Source organism: Rhipicephalus sanguineus, chromosome 7 (genome assembly GCF_013339695.2).
Source record: "Rhipicephalus sanguineus isolate Rsan-2018 chromosome 7, BIME_Rsan_1.4, whole genome shotgun sequence".
NCBI classification, from domain to species: Eukaryota; Metazoa; Arthropoda; class Arachnida; order Ixodida; family Ixodidae; genus Rhipicephalus; species Rhipicephalus sanguineus.
Window position 1 is genome coordinate 145,364,618 of NC_051182.1, and position 24,903 is coordinate 145,389,520.

The following is a 24,903-nucleotide window of genomic DNA, read 5'->3' on the forward strand; positions in this document are numbered from 1 at the left end:
TGCGTCCAGCGCGTTAAGTCGGGTGGTCGACCGGGGCGGTAGTCAAGGCCTCGTAGGTGGCGGGTGCGAGCCTTGTGAAGGCCCGGACAGGTCCCAAGTAGGTGATCGATCGTTGCCTCTGTCGCTGGAGCAATCCTTGCTTTCTTCACGCCGCGAAAAAAGAAATGCTGACTACGCAACTAGGCGGGAATTTGTCACCTCCTCCTACCCCCTTTGTAGCTACACCGTGCGCGCCATGCAAGTACACGAGAAATACGATGAAATACGAACGATATAACGTAGCTGGGTTGGGAGAGCGAGGGCTTGGAAGGAAGGACGTGACCAAACAGAACACACGCTCAACTTGCAACTGAGTTTATTTTGTCTGTTCTTCTGTTTGGTCTTGTCCTTCCTCCAAGCCTTCGCTCTCCCAACCCAGATATGTTGAACCAACTAGCCCAACGATTAATTATTTTTAAATATAACGTAGTTATTGTTATTTGGTTATTGCTATGGCTGATGATGCGTCTTGGTCGCCATATTTTTTTTACCGCTCTTCTCGTTTATGTTCTATAAACGTTGATTCCAACGTAAACCGATGTGGAACTATAAACGTTTGTTTACGCTGGAGCTATAAATTAACGCTTGTAGTTTTGTAAACGTTTTTTTTTTCTCGGATTTGACTGGTTTTGTGTGACCACCAACCATGCACTATTTCCGCTCACTTTCCCGCGCCGGCTGCCCGTGTATGAACGTGCTGATCGTGTGCGTTGATGAGTGACAAGTGACACGCGCAGTGGTTCCACTGCGTTGTTTCTTTCGCCAAAATGGGCGATGTCTTTTGCCTCGTGATATTACAAAACGGTAACCGGCGAAAGCTGAAGCTGGCGACGGGAACCTACGCCGAGTTCCTGGAGAAACTGACGGCAATCGTGGATGTCGATCTCGAAGACACGCTGGTATATTTTCATTTTCCTTGCTCCCTCTGCATGTTCCAACTGCTGTGACTTGTGGATAGTCGGGGGGGTGGGGGGTGAACAAAGAGCTTATAGTGAAACGTATGCAGTTTGTATAGGGCCGTATTGTAAGCCACTTGAGCACGTCACCCACACTCGTGTCATCAACTATCATGGTGACCGTAACATTATTTTCAAGCATCGGCGCGGTTTTCGCAAGGGCTACGCGTGCCACACGCAACTTGCCGGATTTATTAACGACATGCACGCACTAATGGACGGGTTTCAAGTTGGTGTAACATTTCTAGATTGGCAGTGTCTATTCTCCCGGCAGCCGGGAGAATTTCTGAAAAAAATTTCTCCCGGTAGTCACCTCCTATTGGCTTTCCAAAGTCACGTGACAAGGCTGCCGGGAGAACGCCTTTTATATCACCATGCCGGCTGCTGTGAGAAATATTCGGCCTTCACGGTAGCTGAACGCGAATTGCCGCAAAAATGTAGCAAAAGCGTCGTTATTTTACTGGCCGCAGTAGAGTCCATTAATTCCTTACGCAATATCAAATTTTGCCCCGCACCCCACGATCTGCCGGATAGAGGCTGCAGGAAGTCGATGTCTTAGTAGCATTTTATTCAAAATCACTTCTCACTCCAAGTAAACGAGCGAACGAGCGATAGCGTGGGCGCAAACGAGCTGTCGCGATCGCTCCATCGGACGATTGGCTCGAGCCAGTACCTGCTGGATAGCACAGTAGCTGCGACATGCGGCCGCTGGAAATTTAAAATCACGGTACTTGAGAGAAGGTGCGAGCGAGGTCGGGGCAAAATTGGCTGCTTGTGAGGCCACGTATTTTCCAACAATTGGTTTTGGACTGGTAGTGCTTCAGTGCATCGAAAACTTTGCCGACAAGGTTTCCCACGCAGTTTCTTGCCGCCGAATGGTTCTTGCATAATTTTCCCATAAGTGAAAGCAGTTTTCCGCGTTGTATCGCGAGATCTGCGCTTCCATTTCATAAAAAGTGATCATTGAGCGCAAGTTGCACTTTGCCAACACACAATCAGTCTCTTCTTGATTGCATCGGCGAAGCATTCGATAGTCTTGACAGTCCGTGTCACGTAATAGATCATAAAGGCAGTAGTAAAATAGGTACTGAAACGAAGCAGCAAACACTTGTTTCGTACACGTACGGACGCATGGGCTGGAAATGCACACAGTACCAGTTCCTCTGCTTAGAGCATTAACAAACAACCCGCGAGTACACTCGCAGGCAGTTTTCCCGGTAGCTTTGTCATGTGACTTTGCAGAGCCAATGGGAGGTGACTGCTGGGAGAAATATTTTTCAGAAATTCTCCCGGCTACGGGGAGAATAGACACTGCCTTTTTCAAAGGCACTTCATCGCGTTCCACACCGTAGGCTGTTACTGCGCACCTCTGGTGCTGCCACTGATGCACATTTTACTCCCCGATTCGGGCTTTTTAACGATCCAATACGCTGCATGCCGAGGTGTCATGGAAGTAGCAATCGAATTTACGCTTTGATGCCGTAAGGAAAAAAATACATGCCAACAAAAAGACTTTAAAGGAGGCGCTGTGTGTACGTAATTAAACGGGACTCCCAAATGAAACATTGCTCCAGGCATCAAATACAACAGTTTGCAATTCAGTTTGAACATCGCTTGTCAGTGCGGTCGCCATTATTAATGCAGTTGCGTTCAGGACTTTGGCCCAGGAACCGTGTGAAGTCCAAATAAAGTGCACCGAAAACAATGAAAAAAAAAACGGCGATACTTAACTGCTTCACAAATTTGTTGCCCGCAAAGTGAAACACTTCTGATAGTAGTGCATATTTGAATATTTGTGAAGTGTTTTCAGAGTGGGAAGGTAGATGTATAGATGTTTCTTAGCTTAGATGTATGTAGTTGTTCCTTAAACTTTTACTTTTCTCAGGTTATCACAACGTTTTACATTCGGCTTTTTTTCCCCCTTGTTTTTCTAATAGATTAGGTTCGCTGATACGATAGTCTATGTTCTTATGTCTTATGTATCTTGACGAAAACCACTTTAAAAATGAAATTCATTATGAATCTGTACACATTTAATTCATTCTGAACTGTGACAGTGTGAAGCGAAACTAAGTTTTTGGCAGAATGAGTTGGCACCTGAACGACTTAAATGCATAGCCTTCTTTCACCAATCAGTAGTGCGGGTCTGGCAAAGATTGTGCGACAGAATTGTGAATGCTGTTTCCGGTCTGTGCAAGTGGCAGGCTGTGCTGTCAAAACAGCTTAAAAGAGTACTGACACGAATTTTAACAATTTTCGGATTGTTGCTCTAAATAAAAATACTGGTGTCGAGAAACCTCAAACGAGTATTGTGGTGCCTGGGAATGCATCGTATATATTTTTATTACCGCTACCTTAAAAAGACACTTTCGGTTTCGATATCGAGGGGGCGGCTTCTCAGTGACGTTTCATAGCAGTGTGACGTCACGGGGATACAGGAACTCGCGACGTACTAGCGCAAATCTGTCATCTGCTCGTGGTGCACATAAATGATGAGTGACTTGTCGCCCAGTGACCCTGACAGTGATTTCTACGATTTAGGCTGCATGCAGGACGCAGAACTCGCAAACTCGGGGGAACTGTCTTGACTCGTCGGGATAATGTCCATTGCAGTGGGGCTGGCTTGCAGATTGTCACCGACGGAAACTTCAAAGTCAAATTAAAATAATTTATACGTGTTTTCCGACACCGGTGTGTGGACAGCATTGACACTGCATACCAAGGAAACAAAAAATGCGATGTCTCAAAATCTTGTCAGTACTCCTTTAACCCATTGGGCTGTCCCGTTACACAACGCTAATCATTGTGCGACATGCTTGCATTTCTTAAAACTACGTCCTGATTGTTTTCCTGTCACGAATTCTACGTATGGCTGATGGTGTGCACACTGTTCATGGACTGGACGTTTTAGTTGCAGATTGTTCAAACAATGACAGGCACGACAAAGTGTGACAAAAACACACCCTAAACAGTGCGACTGTTCTTTTAGTGTAGGGAGGAAAACAAATGCTGCAAATGATTAGACAATGCACTGATTAAAATGCATGATAATGCGTTGTTTCGTGAATTGCTACGCATCCCATGCATAGAACTTCCTGGTCTTTTTGAGAAACAAAATGCAATACCCTGTTCCAAGCAGATCCAGATGTTTGACTCTGACCTGGACGACTTTGTGGACCTTGTACCTGAAGACGAAATTCCAAACAAAGCAAAGCTACGCGTCGTCTCGAGGAGTGCTTCAATTCTGTGCACTGCGGCAATGGCTACTGGTGGTCAGAATGCCACACTCAAGTCTCCAAAAAATCTGTGAGTGTTATCCAGTATTGGATATTTAATCAAACATCCTATTCAGTCACGGTGTCTCCATCATCGTCATCATTCTCAGCCTATTTCCATGTCCACTCTAAGACGAAAGCCTTTCCGAATAATCTCCAATTTACCCTACCTTGCGTGAGCCGATTCTCATTTAGAGATGCAACTGACGTTTGGATAGTTCATATCAGTGACAATAAGAGAGAGGAAGAAATATGTAGGAGGTGAAACTCCTGTTGGAACGGTCGTCCAGATAATGCCACAAAAATAGAATGCGCTGACGGAGGCACTTCAACTGCCAGCGCCTTGCAGCGCGGAGCCGCAACCATGGTGAATGAAATAAAAAACGAAAAAAAAAACGTGACGGTTGGATGAGCCGGCTTTAGGTGAACGCATGCACTTTTTGGCAGCGTTCGTGGACAAACAGCACCATTCCCATCAGCGGAAACATAATTTCTTATTTTTTTTCCGTTATTAAATTTTTTGTTGTGTCAGTTTCTGCGAGCTTACGCAAGGAGTCTGCAGCGACGGAGCAAGAAATGAACACGGCCAAACATGCTCTGCATCCACGCTCCGTGTGACTGTGGCGGAACGGGAGCAACACACGCGACTGGTTCCCTTGGCAACCGAAATTGCAATTGCCTTGTTTGCCGCCAGATGCCGCTAACATGATGTGGCTCTCCGAGAGCGTGACATTATCTGGTCGCCTGAAATAGAGTTACGCCTTCACATGTTTCTTGCTCCATGTAGTAAGCTAAAATAAAATGCTCACACAGCATTTGATGTAAGGGCCACTGTCAACGACATTCTGATGCACTTTAGTGCAGAAATGAAATCCTACATCTCGACGATACACGACCACTCCAAGAAAGTCCGAGCAAACAGTTGCAGCGCAAATAATTTTTCCAGGTCTTTTTTTCCACAAACTGTACGAGATTGGAATTTGTTACCGGAAGACTACGTTTCTGTACCTGATAATCATAATTTTTATTCCCGATTGTGTTTACAATAATGTATAATTGTGCTACTTTTTATTTCAACTTTCTGTTACCTTTGACCATGCTAACCTATGGTCCTTTCACCTTGTTTATCTTGATGTTAACCTTGTTTCATATATTTTGGTTGCTTTTCACTGTAGAACATGTAGCACAGATGTCTCCCCTGCAATAATGCCTTTGAGGCAACGCAGGTATCCTGTAAATAAATAAAAAATAAATAAATAAATAGCTGTATGTTAGAGGGGCGCACGTTTGTCAAGAGGTTGGGCATGTTGCTCTGCATCACTGCTGTTAATCGATGTACTTTCTGCGATCAGAACGCCCCCAGCTCAATCATGGCCACTAATTTGTACAAAAATATTTTCATTCGTTTTATGTTGCAGCACATCATCAAAAGAGATCAGTGTCAGCAATTTATTCATAATTGTAATAGACCCTTTTCATAATTTAAAACTAGCTTTCCTGTGAGGCAGTTACCCAACTATGGCAGCTTGATGCGAGCACGGTGTTCAAGTGCAGTTTGCTTGCACTGTGACATAAAAAATGAATAGTAAGATCTCATGAAATAAATATGTGTAATAGACAAGCCCTAGCACCTGCAACTGTAATCTCGTCTCCACTCGAAGCATGACAGCTACCGCCTTTAGTACGGTGTATATGTAGCACAGGTAAGCGCACTTGAGAATTATGAAAAGGGTATGTTATCAAGGCTGGCCTGATCAGGCTTAAATATTGAAGCTACAGGATCACTTTTTTTCCGACAGCGTTTAGAATGTGTTTTCAGTGATGTGTACAAATGTGGAGGCTGCACGACATAACTGCAGGGAACGCGAGCGCTTGAACTGTCTGCATTGTCATATTGTGTCTGTGAGCACACATACGCTGCCAGTGCAAGTGGAGGGTTAGGAAGTATCCAGATACCTTCTCACTGGCGACAATCAGTGAAGGGCATTCAATTTGTTGGCAGAATTGATGAAACAAATGGACACATTGCTCACTTGGCTCTGCTGTAGCTAGGGTAGCATTACGGCTTCTGCTGCTGACACGAGTGATGTGCACAGCACACTCACTATTCTCACTATCTCACAAGTCTGTTGCGAGAGGGTGGATACTATGAGACATAGGCAAACCACATGCCCGCGCAGCAAAACATATTTCTACGTGTATATGGAAATATTAGTCGAATTCAAGAAAAAGAAATGGGAATGGGCAGGCCATCTAGCGAAAAGGCAAGATAACCGCTGGTCATTTAGAGTAACTTTAACACTGATGACTGGGCTAGTTGTTACGGATTCATTATTATGAAAACGGTGAGATGAAAAAAGTGACAAAACGACTGAAAAAAAAAAAAACATGGACACAAGTGCTTCTATTCGTGTGTTTTTCAGCCTTTTCATCTCTTTCCTTCATGCCGTTTTCTTAATAATGTAACTAATACCACTTTGAACTCCAACAGTGAGCATAAAATCTGGAAAAAATACACAAAGTCAATTTATTTGATATCATTTCTGCAGTAATTGGCCTTATATACCTATATTGCAATTTATTGTCATTGTCCCGTTGAGAACTGTCAAATATATGCACCGCTATATTTGTAGAATCCGCTAGTATCAAACTACTTTTTGGCCCTGTAGCACATATCACGAAAAAATTTCAAAGCATGTTTTCTCTTACATTCTGTGTGTATAAACACTATGAACATGTAATGTTAGATGTTTCAAATGAATACTTGTCAAGCATTTTTAGCTGAGAAAGCTCAAAGTGCTGAAGCAGTGTTACAGAAATATAAATAGAGTAAAATTGCAAATGATGTATTACACGCTTATAGATATAACAGCCACTTTTTCTCATTCAGTGCCATATAATGTTGCTAAGTGCATTGTGGCTTATTCTTTCAACCCGGAAGCAAAGGTTTGTTCTTGGGGAAAAAAATTACATCAGGAGCTCGGCACATAATGAATGAATAAACTTTATTAAGTCCGGCAGTTTCCTTTGGGCGAGGCGGGGGGAAGAGGGGATTAACTCCTGTCCCGTCCCACCCTCCGTCGTTGATGATGGCGTCAGGTGACGGCTCGAAGTTCTTGTACCCAGGTGGCACCTTCGGCTTGCCGGATGGCCCAGTGTTGGTTGGTCAGCACATAAACGGAAATTTAATTGGCTATTTAACCAGATTACGCAAACAGACACAACTGAATGCATGATGTCATTACTGCGACAGATGAGATTGAAAAAAACTATTGGAAATGAGTGGGATCAATGTTAGCAAAAATTAACTGTACTTATATTACGGAAGAGGTCGTGTGACAACCACCAACTAATTCGCTGCGGCTGCTACCCCAACAAAGCCGCCAGCGCACGTTTTCCCGTCTCCGCCCCGGGCGCCCCAGCGGCCGCAACTGCAACTATTGCCGACACGCACTCTCCCCACAGAAAGCCGGCTGACGCGGCAGGCCGTACCGTGCACTTTTTCATCCAGCGGCCGTGGGAGTACCGACACAAAACTTTTAAGGCGAGATAACTTATGGGATAGATTTGTGTGGACACACGCATCTTCTATGAAATATCAACGGATAATGTAGCCTAGAACATATTTAAAATCAATTTGAAAGTGCATGCACATGTGAAACCACTGCACACGAAACGCTTTTGGTTTCGTGTAAACAATCAACTGCCACCTGCGTCATGAGTTTGGGTTGGCTGCCACGATCATTGCAAGCGCTCTCCCCTAGCAGACATTTTCAATGGACTGAGGGAGTACAAAGGCTGATGTCCTTGCCTCGGCAGTACATTTCTGGGGGGTCATGCGTATTTACAATGTCTCGTAGGGGATTATACAGCACCCAGAAAGCCTTTGTTCAAAAGAGTTGTCAATGCGGTGCTCATGTGCACGCAGTTTTGTGTGCTCATGTAGGCAGCTATGTTTACATAAAAACCACTCTGGGTCCCGCCTCACAAGGCGCTCTGTGAAACTGAAACTGCGACAGTGCGCTGTAAAACCATCTCCAAATAATTGACCGTCGCGTGCTCGAGTAAATTAGCTTTTCAGCCGTGATAAGCGTGTCATTAGATACTTATTGCAACAGAAAAAAACAAGAAGCGAAATTTTTGTGTTATTGCTCCTTTAAATGGGTAGATGAGATTAAGAAATTTGTTGGGATAATGTGGCCACACAGAAAGCACAGGACTGGTTTAATTGAAGATACATGGGAGAGGCCATTGCCCTGCACTGGGCATAGGATGATGATGATATGTAATTGCCTTATAATTAGCAAGGTTGAAACAACTGCTTTTCCCAGGCAGCACGGCCGGCATTGGACCAATCTCGGAACAAGGTTGGTAAACATTGGCAGAAATATTGGTCCTGCGTTGGCTTTTGGGGGTTTGCTACACCTAAATGTGCATTGGTCCAATATTGGATGCCAATGATTTCCCAATAATGGCAAAGATGGCTGTAGCCAACATTGTCCGTCCAACATATCGCCAATAATGGCAAGGATGGCTGTAGCCAACATTGTCCGTTGTACGTATCGCCAACATTGTATAAATATTGGCAGCTCCAATATTTTTTGCCAGCATTTATCGTTGGCTGCACCATCATTCTTTCATTTCCAGCATTTAACGCTGGTTCTTGCCAGCCTTTTCGTTAGCTATGTCAATATCTTTACGGCATTTTCCACTGAATGTGTAGTTTAACGTGAGGTAGATTTTTGTGCACGTAAATAAATGCATGTTGCCCACGCTGTTGCTTTTAGGCAAGCAGCAGGGATAATCAGCGTACAAAAACCGAGAGTACACACGTTTATTCTGCATGTATACATATGGCAAAGATACTGCAAGTTTTGAAAATAATTTCGCATTTCGCGCTTTGTTCTGCTGACCGCTTGCTGGCAGATAACAGCTGCACAGAACCTACACTAATTACCTTCAATAACGCCCTTATATTAGAAATCGGGGAAACGGGACCACTCACAAACACACACAGCCTCCCTAGGTGTTAGCGCTTATTTGATTTGTCAATTCACCGAAGGTTCAAAAGGAAGTGAGTGAAAAGTGAAGCGTGATACAAAATGAAATAAATGAACATCTACACGTGAACAGACATTCGATACAGCCGAGATCCATAACCACCTTGAACTAACAGAAAGTTCATCGCCTATTTATTAATTAAAAGGTGACTGCGGCAAGAGCTTGAAAGTCTGCGACAACTTCACAACTAATAAAAATTTGTGTGTTACAAATCCATCATTTCTTTGCGCGAATCGAGCGGCGAAGGGCAAATGAAAAACAACGGGTGTTCAGCTGACGCACTACAACACGAGAAAAGAACAAAATAGCACATGCAAATGCTGACAACATCGCTAAGGGCGAGAACTTAACGAACCTACTTCGAAGCGCACAATAAATCCCACCACATGGTATTCACAAACTAACAAATTTTTAAAAATTACGCGGTAATGTAGACAATAATAAACGCAGCACACATTTCACTTACGAAAAACACGGAAAGTAACATGCGACGAAGTAAAAAAACGACTTAACTGAACGCGATGCGAACACAAAAATCCGGCGGAAAGTTTGCGAGTTGTCAGAACACATCGGCGCTCATCTGTGGATCGCTCTTCAAAAGTCAAAACAGTCAGGTCCGATGAAGAACAGGGCAGCTGCCTTCTCACTGTGGCATTGCCGTCGAATCTCTGTATCCGTAGAATCATGGCATCCTGTCTCGGTATCCGACTCCGTTTTTTCCCGATGACTTTTGACTGAATACTGAGGGCCGGGCGCCCACCGATGCCGGGAGCCCGAACGAGGGAAAGTAACCGCCACTGATTGAAAAAGAATAGCCGCCTGGCAGAAGGGGCCGAAGCGCGTACGCATCATCCGAGGTGCCGTCGTCTCCCGCCATCTCCCTCAACCCCCCCCCCCCCTCGTTTTCAAAGGCATTGAAAGCAAGGAGCCCCGTTTGAACCATCGTGGGCGGAGCAGCCGTCAAGTGACAAGTGTTTTATGACCAGCGACCACCGCGCTGCTTCTCCGGCCTCCCGATCACCGAGAACATTTATTCAAAGTGAACACGTCTGGTTGTGTGAAGCGTTGAAAGTGCAAACATAACTCATCGATCATTTAAAGATTCCGCGGGCGATACTGTAGTCTTGGACAGCACGTCGCTGTAGCGCGCACACAAAGAAGTTACAATCCTGTAATCCAACCAGTCGTGTAGCAAACGCGAAAATACGTGGCGTGGTTGAAGTCACATGAAATGTTTTGATTGTTTGCCGCTAATAAAGCCGTGAGAATAATTTCGGTGCGTGTGCGGTGCGCAGAAGGCACACCAGCGCAGAGGCCCATTACGAAGCAGACAACTTCTATTCTACTCGATTAACTCATCAACACTATATACAGCTTCAATCAATGTAAAAGCAGGGTTTTTTTGGTTGTTTTTATACAGTTGCGATGTATACGCTGGCTCTATCACACAATTAACGTTAACTTTCAACAAGCATTGCAAAGTGAGATTTTGTTTTGTGTTTCCTTTCTCATTGATGTATTTCCAACAGCGCGCAAAACTCAGTTGAGAACTTGGTACTTATTTTACATTGCTCAACATCTGTAAAACGAATTTTCTCCAACTATTTAGCATACATTTCGTGCCACACTAAATGCCAACTTAAAAATCAAGACCCTGAATGCGCCATTGTTCCCTTTCTTATAGATTGTAATTTGCAGTTTGGTTTGTTGGCTGACAGTGATGGACTGTTTTTGCCATCTTTATACAGTAAAAGCTCGTTAATTCCACACTTATTAATTCGGAAAGTTGGATAATTAGGACGCGTTCTCTGGTCCCTGCAAGCATGTGTATTGTTTAACGGCATCACACGTTAATTCAGCCATATCTGTCCGCAACCCGGTTAATTCGGACGAACCTCTTAGTAGGGTGGGGGGCGGTGCAACGAACCTTTTCCCCCCCCTATTGGGGAACCCAGCGCACGCCTATGGTGATAAGTAACCAGAAATCTTTGAGGTGCGCTGGATGCCGGACAAAGTGATTTTCATAATAGGTGGTGGCATGCAGGTGGTGGCTCGATTTGGGCTAACCTTCACTCAGTGATGGTAAAAGGGGAAAAAAACATTCTTGCCGATATATCATGCATATGCTTGCCAGTGTTTAATACATTGGAGCGACAACGTGTAAGTCTGGACAATATTGTCTTGCGCGTAGCATTGGCCGTCCAATGTTGTTTAACCAATCAGATTGACTGGACAATATATCCAATCTACTGCCATTACTTAACCAATATTGTTTTACCAACGGATAAGCTGGCCCAATATTGCCATCCATACGGCCTGGTTCTGCCAATATCATATGTACATCGGCAACCATGGGCCGTTGCCAACCTCAAAGAATGGCACGACCAATATTTTATGTTGGCTGGCAAAGATGGACCATTATTGGCATCCTTGTAGACTGGCTTGCCAACATTGGTTTTATAGTGGTTTGTATGGGCCATCATTTGGCCATGGTTTGCCAACGTATAAACAATATTGGGCCAACGTGCTGTGCTGCCTGGGTTGTTTGGCATGTGCTACATCACAGCAATGCATGATACGCTAATCACGCCTTGCATCTAAGTCTTATGCTTTTAATTGTATCAGTAACCGCTGGTAATTGTGGTAGCAAAGCAACATGGGTAGCACCCATGCAGATGTGACCGCCTGTTTCAATCTGAACTCGCGCTTGCTACTTGCCCACTCTCTTCACACCAATAAATAAACAGTGAAACTGGCTCGCTTTACATCATCTCAAGCTGAGGACAAAGTATCGGGTATGATTTGTCCTTGTTATTGAGATCAGCTGTTTTCTCCGATATGCCTCTAAGCCTTGTCCCCGAGAACTTGAGAGAACATTGAAACATTGCAAGATAATCACGAACATATTGCTGTTGAAATGTCAGGACGCGAATATAAAGCAAGCACAAGTGCTTGTTTAGAACTTACGTGCTACGCAGCACACGATGACTTGATAAATTCTAGGAAGGCGTCAGCTGCAAATGAGTGCCACCTTGCTGCTTTGTTCCGACGCTGCCATGCGCTCACTTTAATTGCCCAACATGTGCACGCAGATGCTTTGGGGACGCCAAACGAAAGATGGGGTGCAGGTAAATACATCACGAGGGATACGCGCTCTTTTTATTGACCACGTAGCCTTCACAGTGTTGCAACCAACGTGTGAGATGGAGTGTAGTCCATTAAATTGGGTTTAATGGCACAAAAGTGGCACAGGCCATGTTCTGCCAGGCACTGCATGCACGCTTGTCCGTGCTGCAAAACTCTGGGCAGAATACGTCATGTGTGTGCTCATCTAAGTGAAATGGAGAGTAAACGTCTTTCCTAAATACAGTGGACTCTCAGTAAACAGAAATTTTTTGAATCGAACTGCTGCTTGAATGGAACAGCTGCCTCTAATATGGTTGGTTTTGTACTTGGATTCTGCACCCTTGTTCATCTTTCAGTAAATGGAACTCCTGTTAAACGGAACGCATTTTCCTGGTCCCTTCAAGTTCCGTTTAACGAGAGCCTACTGTACTGACCTTTTCCGGCCACAGACATTATACAGTGGCCACGGTTTTCGCTTAGTCTCGCCTCATGTACCTTTGAGACGTGACGTGACGCTCCTTATTGCACCATGTGTCTGGCGTGTTTTCAGTGCGATGCCCAGCTGTTTTATTACATGCTTCACCTTTGGGCAAAACTGACAATTCATCTTTTGAAGTGTTTACTATAGAAAGGTCATCACTGTAACAGAGCTTGTAAATTCTGAAAATGTGAGCTGCAAGTGTTTTACTGTGCTGATTGCTTGCCCTTGAATAGATTTTTGCGGGTTCTGCCAGATCGCTGTCAGTCTTATTAGTCGTAGCATTCGCACATGAACTTTTATGCTCCATTGCCCAGTCAAGTTGCGTTTTTGTAATTTTATCTGGCATGTGTCGAGATACGTTTTCCTATTTTGATCTATCTCCTGCATGTTGTGCTTTATCAAACACGAGTTGAGACATTTTAGTAGTATTTTCACTAAGTCCTCAGAGGCTCTGTAAGAGCCTGTATGCAGTAATTCTTGCTCGCTGTTAACTATTGGTGAGATAAAGTAATACATTCATCAGTCCTATAATTCAAGTTTTGCCTTAACGTGGAAAGAATTGCAGTATGGTTGTCAAGCTTTCTGCAGAGCAGTTGAATATCAGATTTAATGTGTAAAAGCTGCAGTTTATATTGCAGAACAGGGCTTTTGTTTCTAAACCAGAAAATATTTATTTTGACTTTTGCAGTTGTGCAATCCAGCCAGCTTCAGTCCAAGAACAAGGGGAAGTTTCGTTGCAAGCATGTGACATTGGAATTCAAGAGGCCGGCAGTGATGCAATGGAGACGTCTCAAGCTGTGCTGTAAGCTGACCATACATTAAAAATTTCACTGTTTCTCTACAGTTACAGGCGAGTTTGCAGCAAGAAATAGTGTACCTAGTATATGTAACAGTGCATTTGCATCTGCTACCGTGATCCGCCACGTTGGTCTAGTGGTTATGGCGCTCGGCTGCTGACCTGAAGGTCGCGGGATCGAATCCCGGCCGCGGCGGCTGCATTTTCGATGGAGGCGAAAATGTTTGAGGCCCGTGTACTTAGATTTAGGTGCACATTAAAGAACCCCAGGCGGTCAAAATTTCCGGAGTCTTCCACTGCGCCGTCCCTCATAATCATATCATGGTTTTGGGACGTTAAACCCCAACAATTATTATCCGCAACCGCACTGCTTGCCTGTATCTTTTGGTGATTGGTATATTGGATGCAGACATGTATCCAATTCTTAAAAAATATCGCTCTTTCTTTAAAGTTGTAAACGTGTCTGTGGTAAGAAATAGTGTACCTTGTGTGTGTAGCAGCACAGTCGAACATGCAGCTGCACTGATATACTGTTCCTGTGCTGGTTACCGTGTTAAAGACATGCAGAGATTTTATTCTTAAAACTTATAGTGCAGCATTTGCAAAATAAGTGGCTTTTCATTTTCAATTCTATACTCAGGCAGTGATGTCATTGGCCGAAGCCATTTTAAAGCAGGTTTTTGGAGCAGCCAAAAACGTATTTTGGCGCAGGGAAAAAGGACCTTGGTGCCACCAAAAGTGCATTTTATAACAGGGAAAAAGGCTTCTGGAGCACCTAAAGGCTCATTACTGAGTGGAAAAATTGAATTTGTGAGAACTAAAACAGCTAAATAAGGTGGAACTCGGCAGCATTACGTAACATTACATGCACATACAGCTAAGACCACCGGCAACATAACCATTTACAGTGCAGGACTGGCTACACTGCGGTCTTTTCTTATTCCTCTTTATCCTCCTATGGAACTCCATGTATACACATACAGCTTATTGTGCAGCCCCCCGAGATGAAAGACCAGTTATAATGCAGTTCAGAGACACGAGGTAGTGCACTTTTCAATGGAGGTGTGCCAGCTGAAAAGAGAGTTACGAGAGAGGACAGGATGCTGAGCGAACCGACGCGGAGTGGAGGTGGAATAGAGGGAAAAAAGAAAGGCCGTGTAGCGGGCGTGCGGGCGCGCTGTGTGAGGAAGGGTTGTCCAGTTGCCGGAGAAGCCTCTGCTCCGGCCATTTGTCATCCATTCCGTGTGCGCGCTCCCCACTGAACGGGCATTCGCGTCAAGTGCACGGTGCCGCTGTGGCTTTTTGGTTTTTTGTCTGGAAAGCAATTACGTCGTCGTAGAGTGCAGAATTCCGCCTTCAGTGTAGGTTGTGTTCTGCAATGTAAAGGCTTTGCAGTGCGGGCTTTTGCAGTTGCCACTAGCAGATGGACTTGAAAGCTGGGCAAGCTTATTATGCAGGATGGTGCAGAATAATTTCAGCTGTTCTCCCGACCGCGAATTCAAAGTTGGTTTCACGCATGCTGCCCTTGGTTCAGGTAACGAGTGCAATCTCTTTTATGCCCAATCTCATGTTGTCTAGGGCGAGCTTCCCACAACAGCATGTCAAGTTGCCAACTCGCAGCAAGGCCTAACGAGCGCTAACCACCTCATCTGTAGGGAACTTGGATGTGCAATTTGGTGCCGAGTCAATGAAACGCTTTGCAGTGATTACTTACATTCTGAAAGGGGCGACGTCGACGAAAACGAGAGCTTGCATGTGCTACACTCGAGTGATGGTTCACGGTTGCCACTGCTTTTGGCGTCGCGCCTGGGAAATTGAAAGCATGTGGAACTTCAGTTGCCATTCTGCAAGAAAGTCCAACGCATAAATCAGGAGTCTGAAAAGTTAGTCGGCAACTTTCTGATACAGTGCTTTTTTGTGTGTGTGTTCGTTTTGTCGGCACCGCGGGTCTGCTTATGTTAACCTTTCAACATTTGCAAGTTTAAGCAAATGCGAATTGACATGCCAGTCACATGACTCAATTCTCAGAATGTCATGACTGCCTGTTCGTCACACTTTGCACGTGTGCAGCCTTTGAAAAATGGTGTTTTGGTTATAGTGCGGATACTCGCTCCTCCGACGACTTACGTTATAAATGTTAAAGAGAAGGCATGCAAACATGGACACGAGAGAAGTCAAGACACTACAAACACAGACTAGCAATTGCAAAGGTGCACAACGGCAGAAAAGAAAGAAGGCACAAAATTTGTCTCCGCATGCCCATGCAATAGGCAAACCTATCAATCCGGCACACGTGGTGGTCTACGTGAGAGATAACTATTCAGACACTTGTGGGGTGACTTTGTACGCGTTGTTAAAACGAACGGAGGCAGTCTGTTCCATCCAGCCGCACGCGATTGGTCAATGCAGGGCCGTGACGTCTGTTGCGGTTCACATTGGCCATTCGCGTGCGGCTGGATGTAACGGACCACCTCCGTCCGTTTTAAGAACGCGTACAAAATCGCGCCATTGATTTCTTCTTTATGCAGGTTAATCGATGGTTGGCTCACACATGCGCTACCACTATTATCGATATGTCAGGCCTCAACTCGTTAAACGCGTTTCTTCATTCCTGTGCCAGTACAAAATCGTGCATTCATCGAATTTTGGTGTGCACTTACACTCTCAATAATGTAAAGATATTTACAAAATCGCCATTCATCGAATTTGGCGTGCACTGACACAGGAATGAAGAAACGCGTTTAATGTTTGAGGCCTGGCATATCGATAATAGTGGTAGAGCATTCGTCAGCCATTCATCGATTAACCTGCATAAAGAAGAAATCAAGTGTCTGAATAGTTATCTCTCACATAGACCACCACGCATGCCAAATTGATAGGTTCGCCTATTGTATGGGCATGCGCAGATAAGTTTTCGTGCCTTCTTTCTTTACCGCCGCTGTGCGTCTTTGCAGTTGTTAGCCGGCGTTTGTGGCGTCTTGACTTCTCTCTTGTGTTCGTTGTTGCACGCCCTGTCTCTTTAACATGAATACTTACCAACTAGCTCAGCTCTCTGTTATTTAATGGACAAGTGATAAAAGTTGTGCAAAAATTGAGATCACACAAGCTATCGATTGGGCTGAAAATCTCGGCAGCAAAAGTTTTCTTCTGTATCACTTTTTAAAAAAATTCGAAAGCTCAGTTGTATGAACTGCACAGACAGTGTTTGTCCGTAGTCCGAGAGCATCTTTCAGCTCAAGAACTCAATATCTTTGATGACTGTTGAATTCTGTGCCTGTGCTCTTTTTGTGGATAATTGACTCGCGTGCCCGTCTTGTTATGCAGGACCGTGACACGAATTGAAGACACACCGTATGCAGTTCTGTCCTACAGGCAAGTGAGCGGCAGTGACGAGATGCAAGTTGATGACACTGCCATCAGTCACACGTCAATGCACAACAGCGATGACTCTCTCAAGTTCGTGCTGCCTCCATCCTTCGGCGTCTGGTGCGACACATTTTTGCAAAGCAAGCGGCCAGTCACTGCAAAAGTCAAGACGCACATGATCTCTGTTCTCTTCAAGGCTTGCTACGGAGTGACTCCGTGAGTGTGCTAGTTTTGCACCATTTTTCTGCAGGGTCTGCATTATCAAGTGTCCGAAAAAAAATTGCCTTTTCACTGATGTATAAGTATTCTTCCGTTACATGTAACATTCATTGACTAGGTTCAGCTAGAGGGACTAATGCGGCTAATAGATCAAGTAGTGTTTGCTCAAACGGATTATTGATGTCGTGCATTGCACAGAGGTCTATATAAATCCTTTTTGCAGATATCCAACACCGAGGCTGTACAACAAAGTACTTGACTCGCTGGTGGCAAAGTACCCACACGTGATGGAAGGAAAGTACAACAGGGTAAGGTGATATCCTCATGCAGAAAATTCAGCAATATAAGACAGCACGAGCTTATAACATCTTTGTACATTTGAAAACTGCAACTTTTTGCCCGTGTTACGTAATTTTGTAAAGTGCTGAGAACAACACCAAATGGCCAGTTATGAATGAATGAATGTTCTTTATTGCTCACTTATCTTGTACAAAGTATGCACAAACTGTACGGTCCCATAGCCAAAGGCTAGTGCGGGTCCCATTTAAAAATATACATAACAGAAGCTGTAATAATTCTACAAGTAAACAGAAATAGAAAATGAAATTTGATATCATGCAAGAAGTAGCGTTTGGCTACTAACAAGAGTAAAATGAATTCGATTAAACAAAGGAAAAAAGAAATAACATGACTTGTAGTAAACGCAAAAAAGTTTAGTAATAGTGGTGCACAGATCTGGAAAATAAAACTTGTTGTTACAAGTATTAATAATAATTCTTTTGAATAATTTAATAAAGGGAACAAGGATATTGCAATACTTTGCAAAGAAAATACAAAAAACATAAAGTACAATACAGTAGAATCTCGATGATACGAATCCCGCGGGGTCACGAAAAATATTCGTATTAGCCGAAATTCGTATCACCGAAACACATGTAAAACTAGCTAAATTAACAGTCAGAGGCAAACTCATTTTTAGGAACACATAAAAAAACATTTATTTCTTGCAGAAAAAATCTCTAATGTCTTTCTGCTTCTTTTTTTCGCGAAGTCACTCAGCAGACTTCTTTGAAATCCGTAAAAACGCGTGCACGTGTCGTCGCTGATTTCATCAGCGGCCATAGCACGCCTCAGGACGTCGAGCGCGTGCAGCGTTTCAGCCGCCGGTGGTGGTCCTTCACCATCGCCCTCGTCTATGTTGTCGCCATCATCGCTGGAATCGGCAACCTCGCATGTGGCCTCCTCAACAATATCCTCCACCGTGCGCGCACCACAAGTGGCGAGGTTGTCATCCGCCGTGCAGAAGTCTTCAGCTGTACACCCAGCATCAAGCAGTTCCCAACCCTCAATTGGCTCTTCCTGCTCTGAGGGCACCTCTTCGGAACTCCTGAAGAAGCCGCATTTCGCAAAGCAGTTTGCTATGGTAGTCGGCGTTACTCGATCCCAAGCCATAGCGATAAAATGGATGGCGTCCAGGAGGCTTATCCGCAGGTCGCCTTCGTGTTTTCTGTCAATATTGGCAAGTAGGCGGCGCACAAGAAGGCCCTTGAAATGATGCTTGAGGTTTTTTATTATTCCAGCGTCAAGCGGTTGCAGGTGCGTCGTCGTGTTCGCGGGCAAAAAGATCAGTTTGACGTTTTGAAGCGTTACTTGCCTCGGGTGGGCGGCGCACTGGTCAAGAATCAAAACAATCTTCCGATTCTTGCAGGCCATCCTTCTGTCAAGGAGCGACAGAAATTCTTCGAACAGGGCCGCCGTCATCCACGCCTTTTTGTTTGCGCGATAGACGCACGGCAAATGGCTCTCGCGCTTGAAACACCGAGGCTTTTGGGATTTGCCAATTACCGTCAGCTTAAGTTTCTCCGACCCGTCGGCGTTACAGCACAAAAGCACCGTTATTCGCTCTTTGCTTTTCTTGCCTCCTTGGCACGCTTCGCCTTTTAAGCAAAGGCTCTTCTCAGGCTGAAGGTTAAAAAACAGGCCAGCCTCGTCTGCGTTAAAAACATCACGAGGCTCATACCCAGAGATGAGTGACTGCAGCTTCGCGAGCCAGTCGCTAACAACGGTCTCGTCAGCCTTCTTCGCTTCCCCACAGACGCTTTTGTAAACGAGACCGTGTCTCGTCTTGAAACGGTGCAGCCACCCACCTGAGGCCTGAAATCCGTCGATGCGCAGAGCAAGTGCGATCTCGTCGGCTTTCTCACGCAACACTTTGCCATCGATGTTCACACCAGCTGCAGTAACCTCCTTAAACCAGGTCAGAAGAGCTTCTTCAAGCTTCACGTGTTGGGCTGTCTTCGCTTGCCTCGCGTTGACGTTGAATGAAAGCACATTCTTCATTATTGAGTCCCGCTGTCCAACAATTGTGCTTAATGTCGACGTTGCGAGGCCTAGCTCCTTAGCCAACTCCGTCCGTTTTCTTTTGGGATCCTCATCGACCTTTCGAAGAATGTCCAGTTTCTCCTTAAAGGAGAGGGCTTTCCGCTTGCGAGACATAGCTTGCTGCCACTCGGCAAAAAAGGCACAATCACAACAAAGCAAGAACGCGGGCTCGAGCACAGCAACGACAACCACTCCGTCCGACGGCACGCATAGAAGAAAGAAGCTCCCGCGGGCCGTGCCTCTACCGTCTCCGCCTGCCGGCCTGCCTCCGCACCAAGAAAAAAAAAACAAAAAAACGTGGCCAGCGCCATCTGTAATCTTCAAGAGAAAGCAAAAGGCACACTCCGGCCCATGGAGGAAGGAAAAACTCAGGAGAGGCCCTATCGTATCCCAATGCATTGCGAAAAGTGTGGCGGAAGTGACGTCAGATTTATGGGGCAAACAAGCCGATATGGGGCAAACAAAACAGCAGACGCCCCGCGGCGTGCTCTCTGCGGTGGTTCGCTTCTGTTCGGATTCGTAGTCCCGGCGTAAACTTAGCGCGTATTGTGCGGTTCGCACGCAGTAAAATGTTGCAAGCAGACGTTTACCAGGCTGTTCGTGCGCAGCAGGCCCGAGCGTTGCGTGATGAAGTTCTTCGAGGAGCGTTTTTGTGCAACAGTACAGAAAGTACCGGTACGTGCCGTGATCAAAAACATTCAGCCCCTGCCTCATCGTATTCGAACTCACCTAGCAGTGACTTACGCGTTCTGCTGGGCGTTACGCCTTTTTTTTCCTTCCTTGTAGCCCGATTTCCAGATCTATTGCCCGATTAGCGGTTCTTTGCTCGTGTATATGAAGTGAGCGCAGTAGCTATTCGGCGCAACGCCAACCTATAGTTGACGTAACTTCACGTCGAAAAGAAGACACAGCTGTATTGTATACGCGATCGTGCACGTAAAGTTTGTAATTCCAGTGCGCACACAACACAAGCACGCAGCGAGCGCACACCGCACGATACATACATCACGTAGTCTGATAATAACAAGAAAAGTTTATTGCCCTTTCGTTGAACGACACAGCCTCTAAAACGTACGCTGCCTTCAGCGCATGTTATGTACGGCGCGTCAGACGCCAAAAACAAAAGTTCACGTGAGTTCTGAGTTGAGAATGAGTAGCAAGCAACAGAGCGCACATCCGAGAGCTTGGCACGCAAATACCGTGCCTTAGTGATCAGCAATGAAGCGAACGTATACGTACACATGAAAAGTGACACCCGGTACTGTCCGCAGTGCACGCGATTTGCACCGTGTATACGCAACAGCTGGGCATTGCGTAGCTTTCCTAAAGAACACACACAAAGAGCAGCATGCGTGAATCGACTACGCCGCTTGCACGGCGAAAAACAAACAAACAAACAAAAAAGGCTGCAAAGTTTCGCGATGCGCGCATGCGCTTGCAAACGTCGCAACGGAAATCGCGAAATGTTTCGCTGCGCCTTCGCTAGGAGGCGATGCGGGTGTTTGCGATGTGGGGGCTTCACGAATGTGACGTCAGGGCCTCTCCTTAGTATTCCTTCCTCCATGCTCCGGCCTCCGATACGCGCAGATTTTGGAGGCTGTCGCGCTGCTCGCCGGCGGCGCTGGCAACGTGCCAAACCGGCGGCGCCGCACGCATTCCAGCGCCGTAAGTGCACGCTGCTATCTTCCGCGGCCGTCGGTGGGGCCAACGTTGCGTTGGGTGGGGCGGCGTTTATTCGTGTCAAACGACGCGGGTCAAAAATCAGTTCGTAACAACCGTACTCAAGCACGTTGTAAATTAATGGGCCTTGGCCGGGACCACAGAAAAATTCGTATCATCCCGAAATTCGTATTAGCCGTGATCGTATCATCGAGATTCTACTGTATATGCAACATGGTTAAAAAAACTGATAACCCAAAATACCAGTCAACTCAGGAAGCAGAGAAAACTACTTCAAAGTAGTATTTTTTTCAGTGGTCTCGACAAGTTCTGGGTATTCTTTATATAATGCAGTATGCCATTCCAAACTATAAGCGTTTTTTGTGGGTGGTTTATTGAAGTTGTTAAAAGTTTGGTTCCATGTTAGGGGGGGGTTGTACAGAGTAATGAAATAGGGAATGGTTCATTATTCCTTACAACACTGTTTATACATGTAGCCAATCTTAGTTCCCGCACAAAATCAAAAGGTAAGATTTTCAACCTAGAAAACAGTGGTTTGCTATGTTTTTAGTATTGTGAGAAAGTTATCGTACGTATAGCTCGTTTTTGCAACCGTCATACTGGCTCAAGATAGAAGTTATACGTCGAGCCCCAGGATTCTACGCAGTACAAAAGGTGGCAGTTGAATGAAGTAAAGCACAAAATGTGCAGAATTGGAACGTCAAAATATTCGTGAGCTTGCAAGGGCGTAACAGCTGGAAACTAGTTTTGAGGAGACTGCGTCCAGCTGAAACTGCCAATTTAAACAGCTATCCAGAACGATGCCAAAGTAAGTAAAAGTCAGTACATGCAAGGGAGCAATTATTGATGTGTAGTAGTATACCATATGGAGTAGGGTTTGTACGGGAGTGGAATAACATACATGAAGGTTGTGTCTATATGAAGCGTCAATCTCTGCTTGCATCTCACTGTCACAGCACCGCTGGTTGGTCGCCTTGAGGAGCAGGTTCAAAAGTGAACGCGAGAACCTCACAGTGGCTTCGGCGGCTGCGGTTGAAGTGCAGGAATCGCGTGGACTCAACTTTTCGCAGGTTGATGGCGACGACAAGTGCACCTACGCTCACGCACAGCATGTGGTGAGTACACAAAGCTGTGAAGTTACCAGCAAAAAGTAACAGTGTCGCAGCCAGAGTTACATGGAGCAGAAAAGTAACCCTGTTACAGTTATGTAAGCTTTTGCTGAACTGATTTCCCAAGCTTCAACAAGTTAACTTGTTACAGTTTGTAACGACTATGTACAGTTGCCGACCGTTTATTCAGCCACCTTCATGGCACCGCCACTCGTCCCATTGAAGTAATGTAAACTCACGAACAAAAATTTGGACACCCCACAGTGCGCCGTTACGATTTTTCGGACTCCAGCTGGCCGATCGAGTGCGACGTTGAACTCCATGACAAGCTGTCGGCAATGTTTACAATATTTTTGCTAGGTTGCCAGCACTGAAATGCTGCACTGGCTATAGCTGAAGATCGTGCCAGTGTAAAAATCCACGCAGAAATTGCCGATTTCGAAGGCTATGTTTGTTAGCTAAGCGTAACGGTTGCCTTTTGGCTTTAGCCAGTCAAGTATCCATTGAACGGCTATTGCGGCCAAACAGCAGGCCAAGCCAAGCCGAGATCCGAATCAGCTCGTTGCAGCGTTTGAGGTGAATGACAGCGCGTACGACTGCGATGCGGATCCTAACTCATACAAAAAGAGTACGCCAACACAAGCGCTACAACATCAACTAGCCCAATGTCGTTTCCTTTTGGTGTGTGAGGGTTAGCGTTGTCAGATGTTTCTGTGGCTAGGCCTGATCTGCGTCCCGAGCTTTGTGGCCTTGCTCCCTTGTTTGTTGCTTGGTGTGCGAAGCCTGATCTGCTGAAATTGCTCCGACGCCGCCCATTCCATGTGCGCCGTTGGAACTAAAACGCAGCAACTACAAGGCCCTGACGATGGCGAAAAATGCAGCGATTATTCGCCAGGTGGAAGGCGGCCAACCTCAATCCGAAGTTGCTTGGGAGTTTTCACCGAGTTGCACGATGAGATCATCCGTCAGATACTTGAACCAGCACATGTGGACAGTGGCTGCCGTAATGACGTGCGTCCCACACCACAGCCATCAAATGTGGATTTAGCATAGGTCGTTGCAGTGCTATTGCCGACTCACAGGAGAGGCCAAAAATTGGCTGAAGTACAGACCGACTAGGTCGTGCGTAAGCGTGCATGTGTACAGACACGCATTGACAAGTTTTTTCCGGACGCTGGGTCAATACAGGTGCTTTTTTCTTTTGAATCCTTTTTTTCGGACTCCCGATTATTCGGATCGGACTTCTCGGCGGGAACCGCCGAGTCCGAATAAACGGTCGGCGACTGTAAATGGATTCTTTCTTTTGTTACTGGAAGAACAGTAATTAAAGTGTCGCAAATGCAAACAGCATATATTGTCTTGACTTAGATTCGTGACAGCGATATCCCCTTTATGGGATCAGTTTACGTATCGGTTTTATTGTTATTTTTTAATATAAAGTCATTATTTTTCATATCTCTTCTAGTAACCCTAATGTTCCCATCACTGTACAAAAAGTAACAAGTGGCAGCTAAAAGTTACTTAATGGAGAAGTAACTGGTTCCTGCTAGTAATGCACTATTGGTGACTATAGTTAGATACAACTTTAGAAGTCAGTGACATTTTCTCCTCAAAGGCAGATGCATACAAGCCTGTACCAAGGGGTGCGTACTGCAGACTGACGTCATGAGCCGGACAGCCGGTGACTCGAACATTGCCAAGTGCATGAGTGGGACTATTCATTCAGTCGCGAAGGCAATCAACTGCCGCGCTTCGGTCATCTGGGCGAGGCCTCTCCGGACTTGTGTATCTGACTATGGTTACTTCCCAAGACTGGTGCAAAGCCGCAGATTTGAAGCGGTAGAATAAACTTTCCAGTTCACGCAGGCTTCAGCATGTATATTGAATTTATGTCATTTCTTTACTTTTTGCTGCTTCCAACCAGAAGACACCATCGAGTTCTGAGGCCGATATAGCCAGCGATTCAGAAGCCACACCTTCAGGCTCCGTGGTGCACTTCGAGGACGACGAAGAATCGACGGATTGTCCGGACTATTCCGATGCCATGCTGGAGAACGTCACAGGGTCCAGCCTGCTCAGAACGTGCACTGACGAAAAAGCATCGGAGGCACTGATGGCACAGCAAGAGAGTCGGGCTTCTCTGGACGAAAGTGAAAGCTGCGATGAATCAACAGAGGAAGTCAGGTACCGTTCAAAAAGTCATTGCCATTGCATAGGTTAACCATAGTTTTGAGGTTACAGTAGCATCCACAAAGGTGGTCTAGTGGTTTTGGCGCTCGACTGCTGACTCGCAGGTCGCGGGATTGAATTCCGGCCGTGGCGACCGCATTTTCGATGGAGGCAGAAATGCTTGAGGCCCGTGTGCTTAGATTTAAATGCATGTTAAAGAACTCCAAGTGGTCGAAATTTCTGG

General features: G+C 45.5%; 1 protein-coding gene across 1 annotated transcript in view; it reads left to right on the forward strand.

The window, feature by feature from the left end:
• Positions 1–760: 760 nt before the first annotated feature.
• Positions 761–24,903, forward strand: part of LOC119400173 (uncharacterized) — a 49,812-nt gene continuing 25,669 nt past the window's right edge. The window contains 7 exon segments of the mRNA XM_037667162.2: positions 761–938; positions 4,135–4,301; positions 13,627–13,740; positions 17,059–17,316; positions 17,543–17,627; positions 22,338–22,496; positions 24,415–24,674. Coding sequence (XP_037523090.2) covers positions 807–938; positions 4,135–4,301; positions 13,627–13,740; positions 17,059–17,316; positions 17,543–17,627; positions 22,338–22,496; positions 24,415–24,674 — 1,175 coding nt within the window. The 5' untranslated portion in view covers positions 761–806.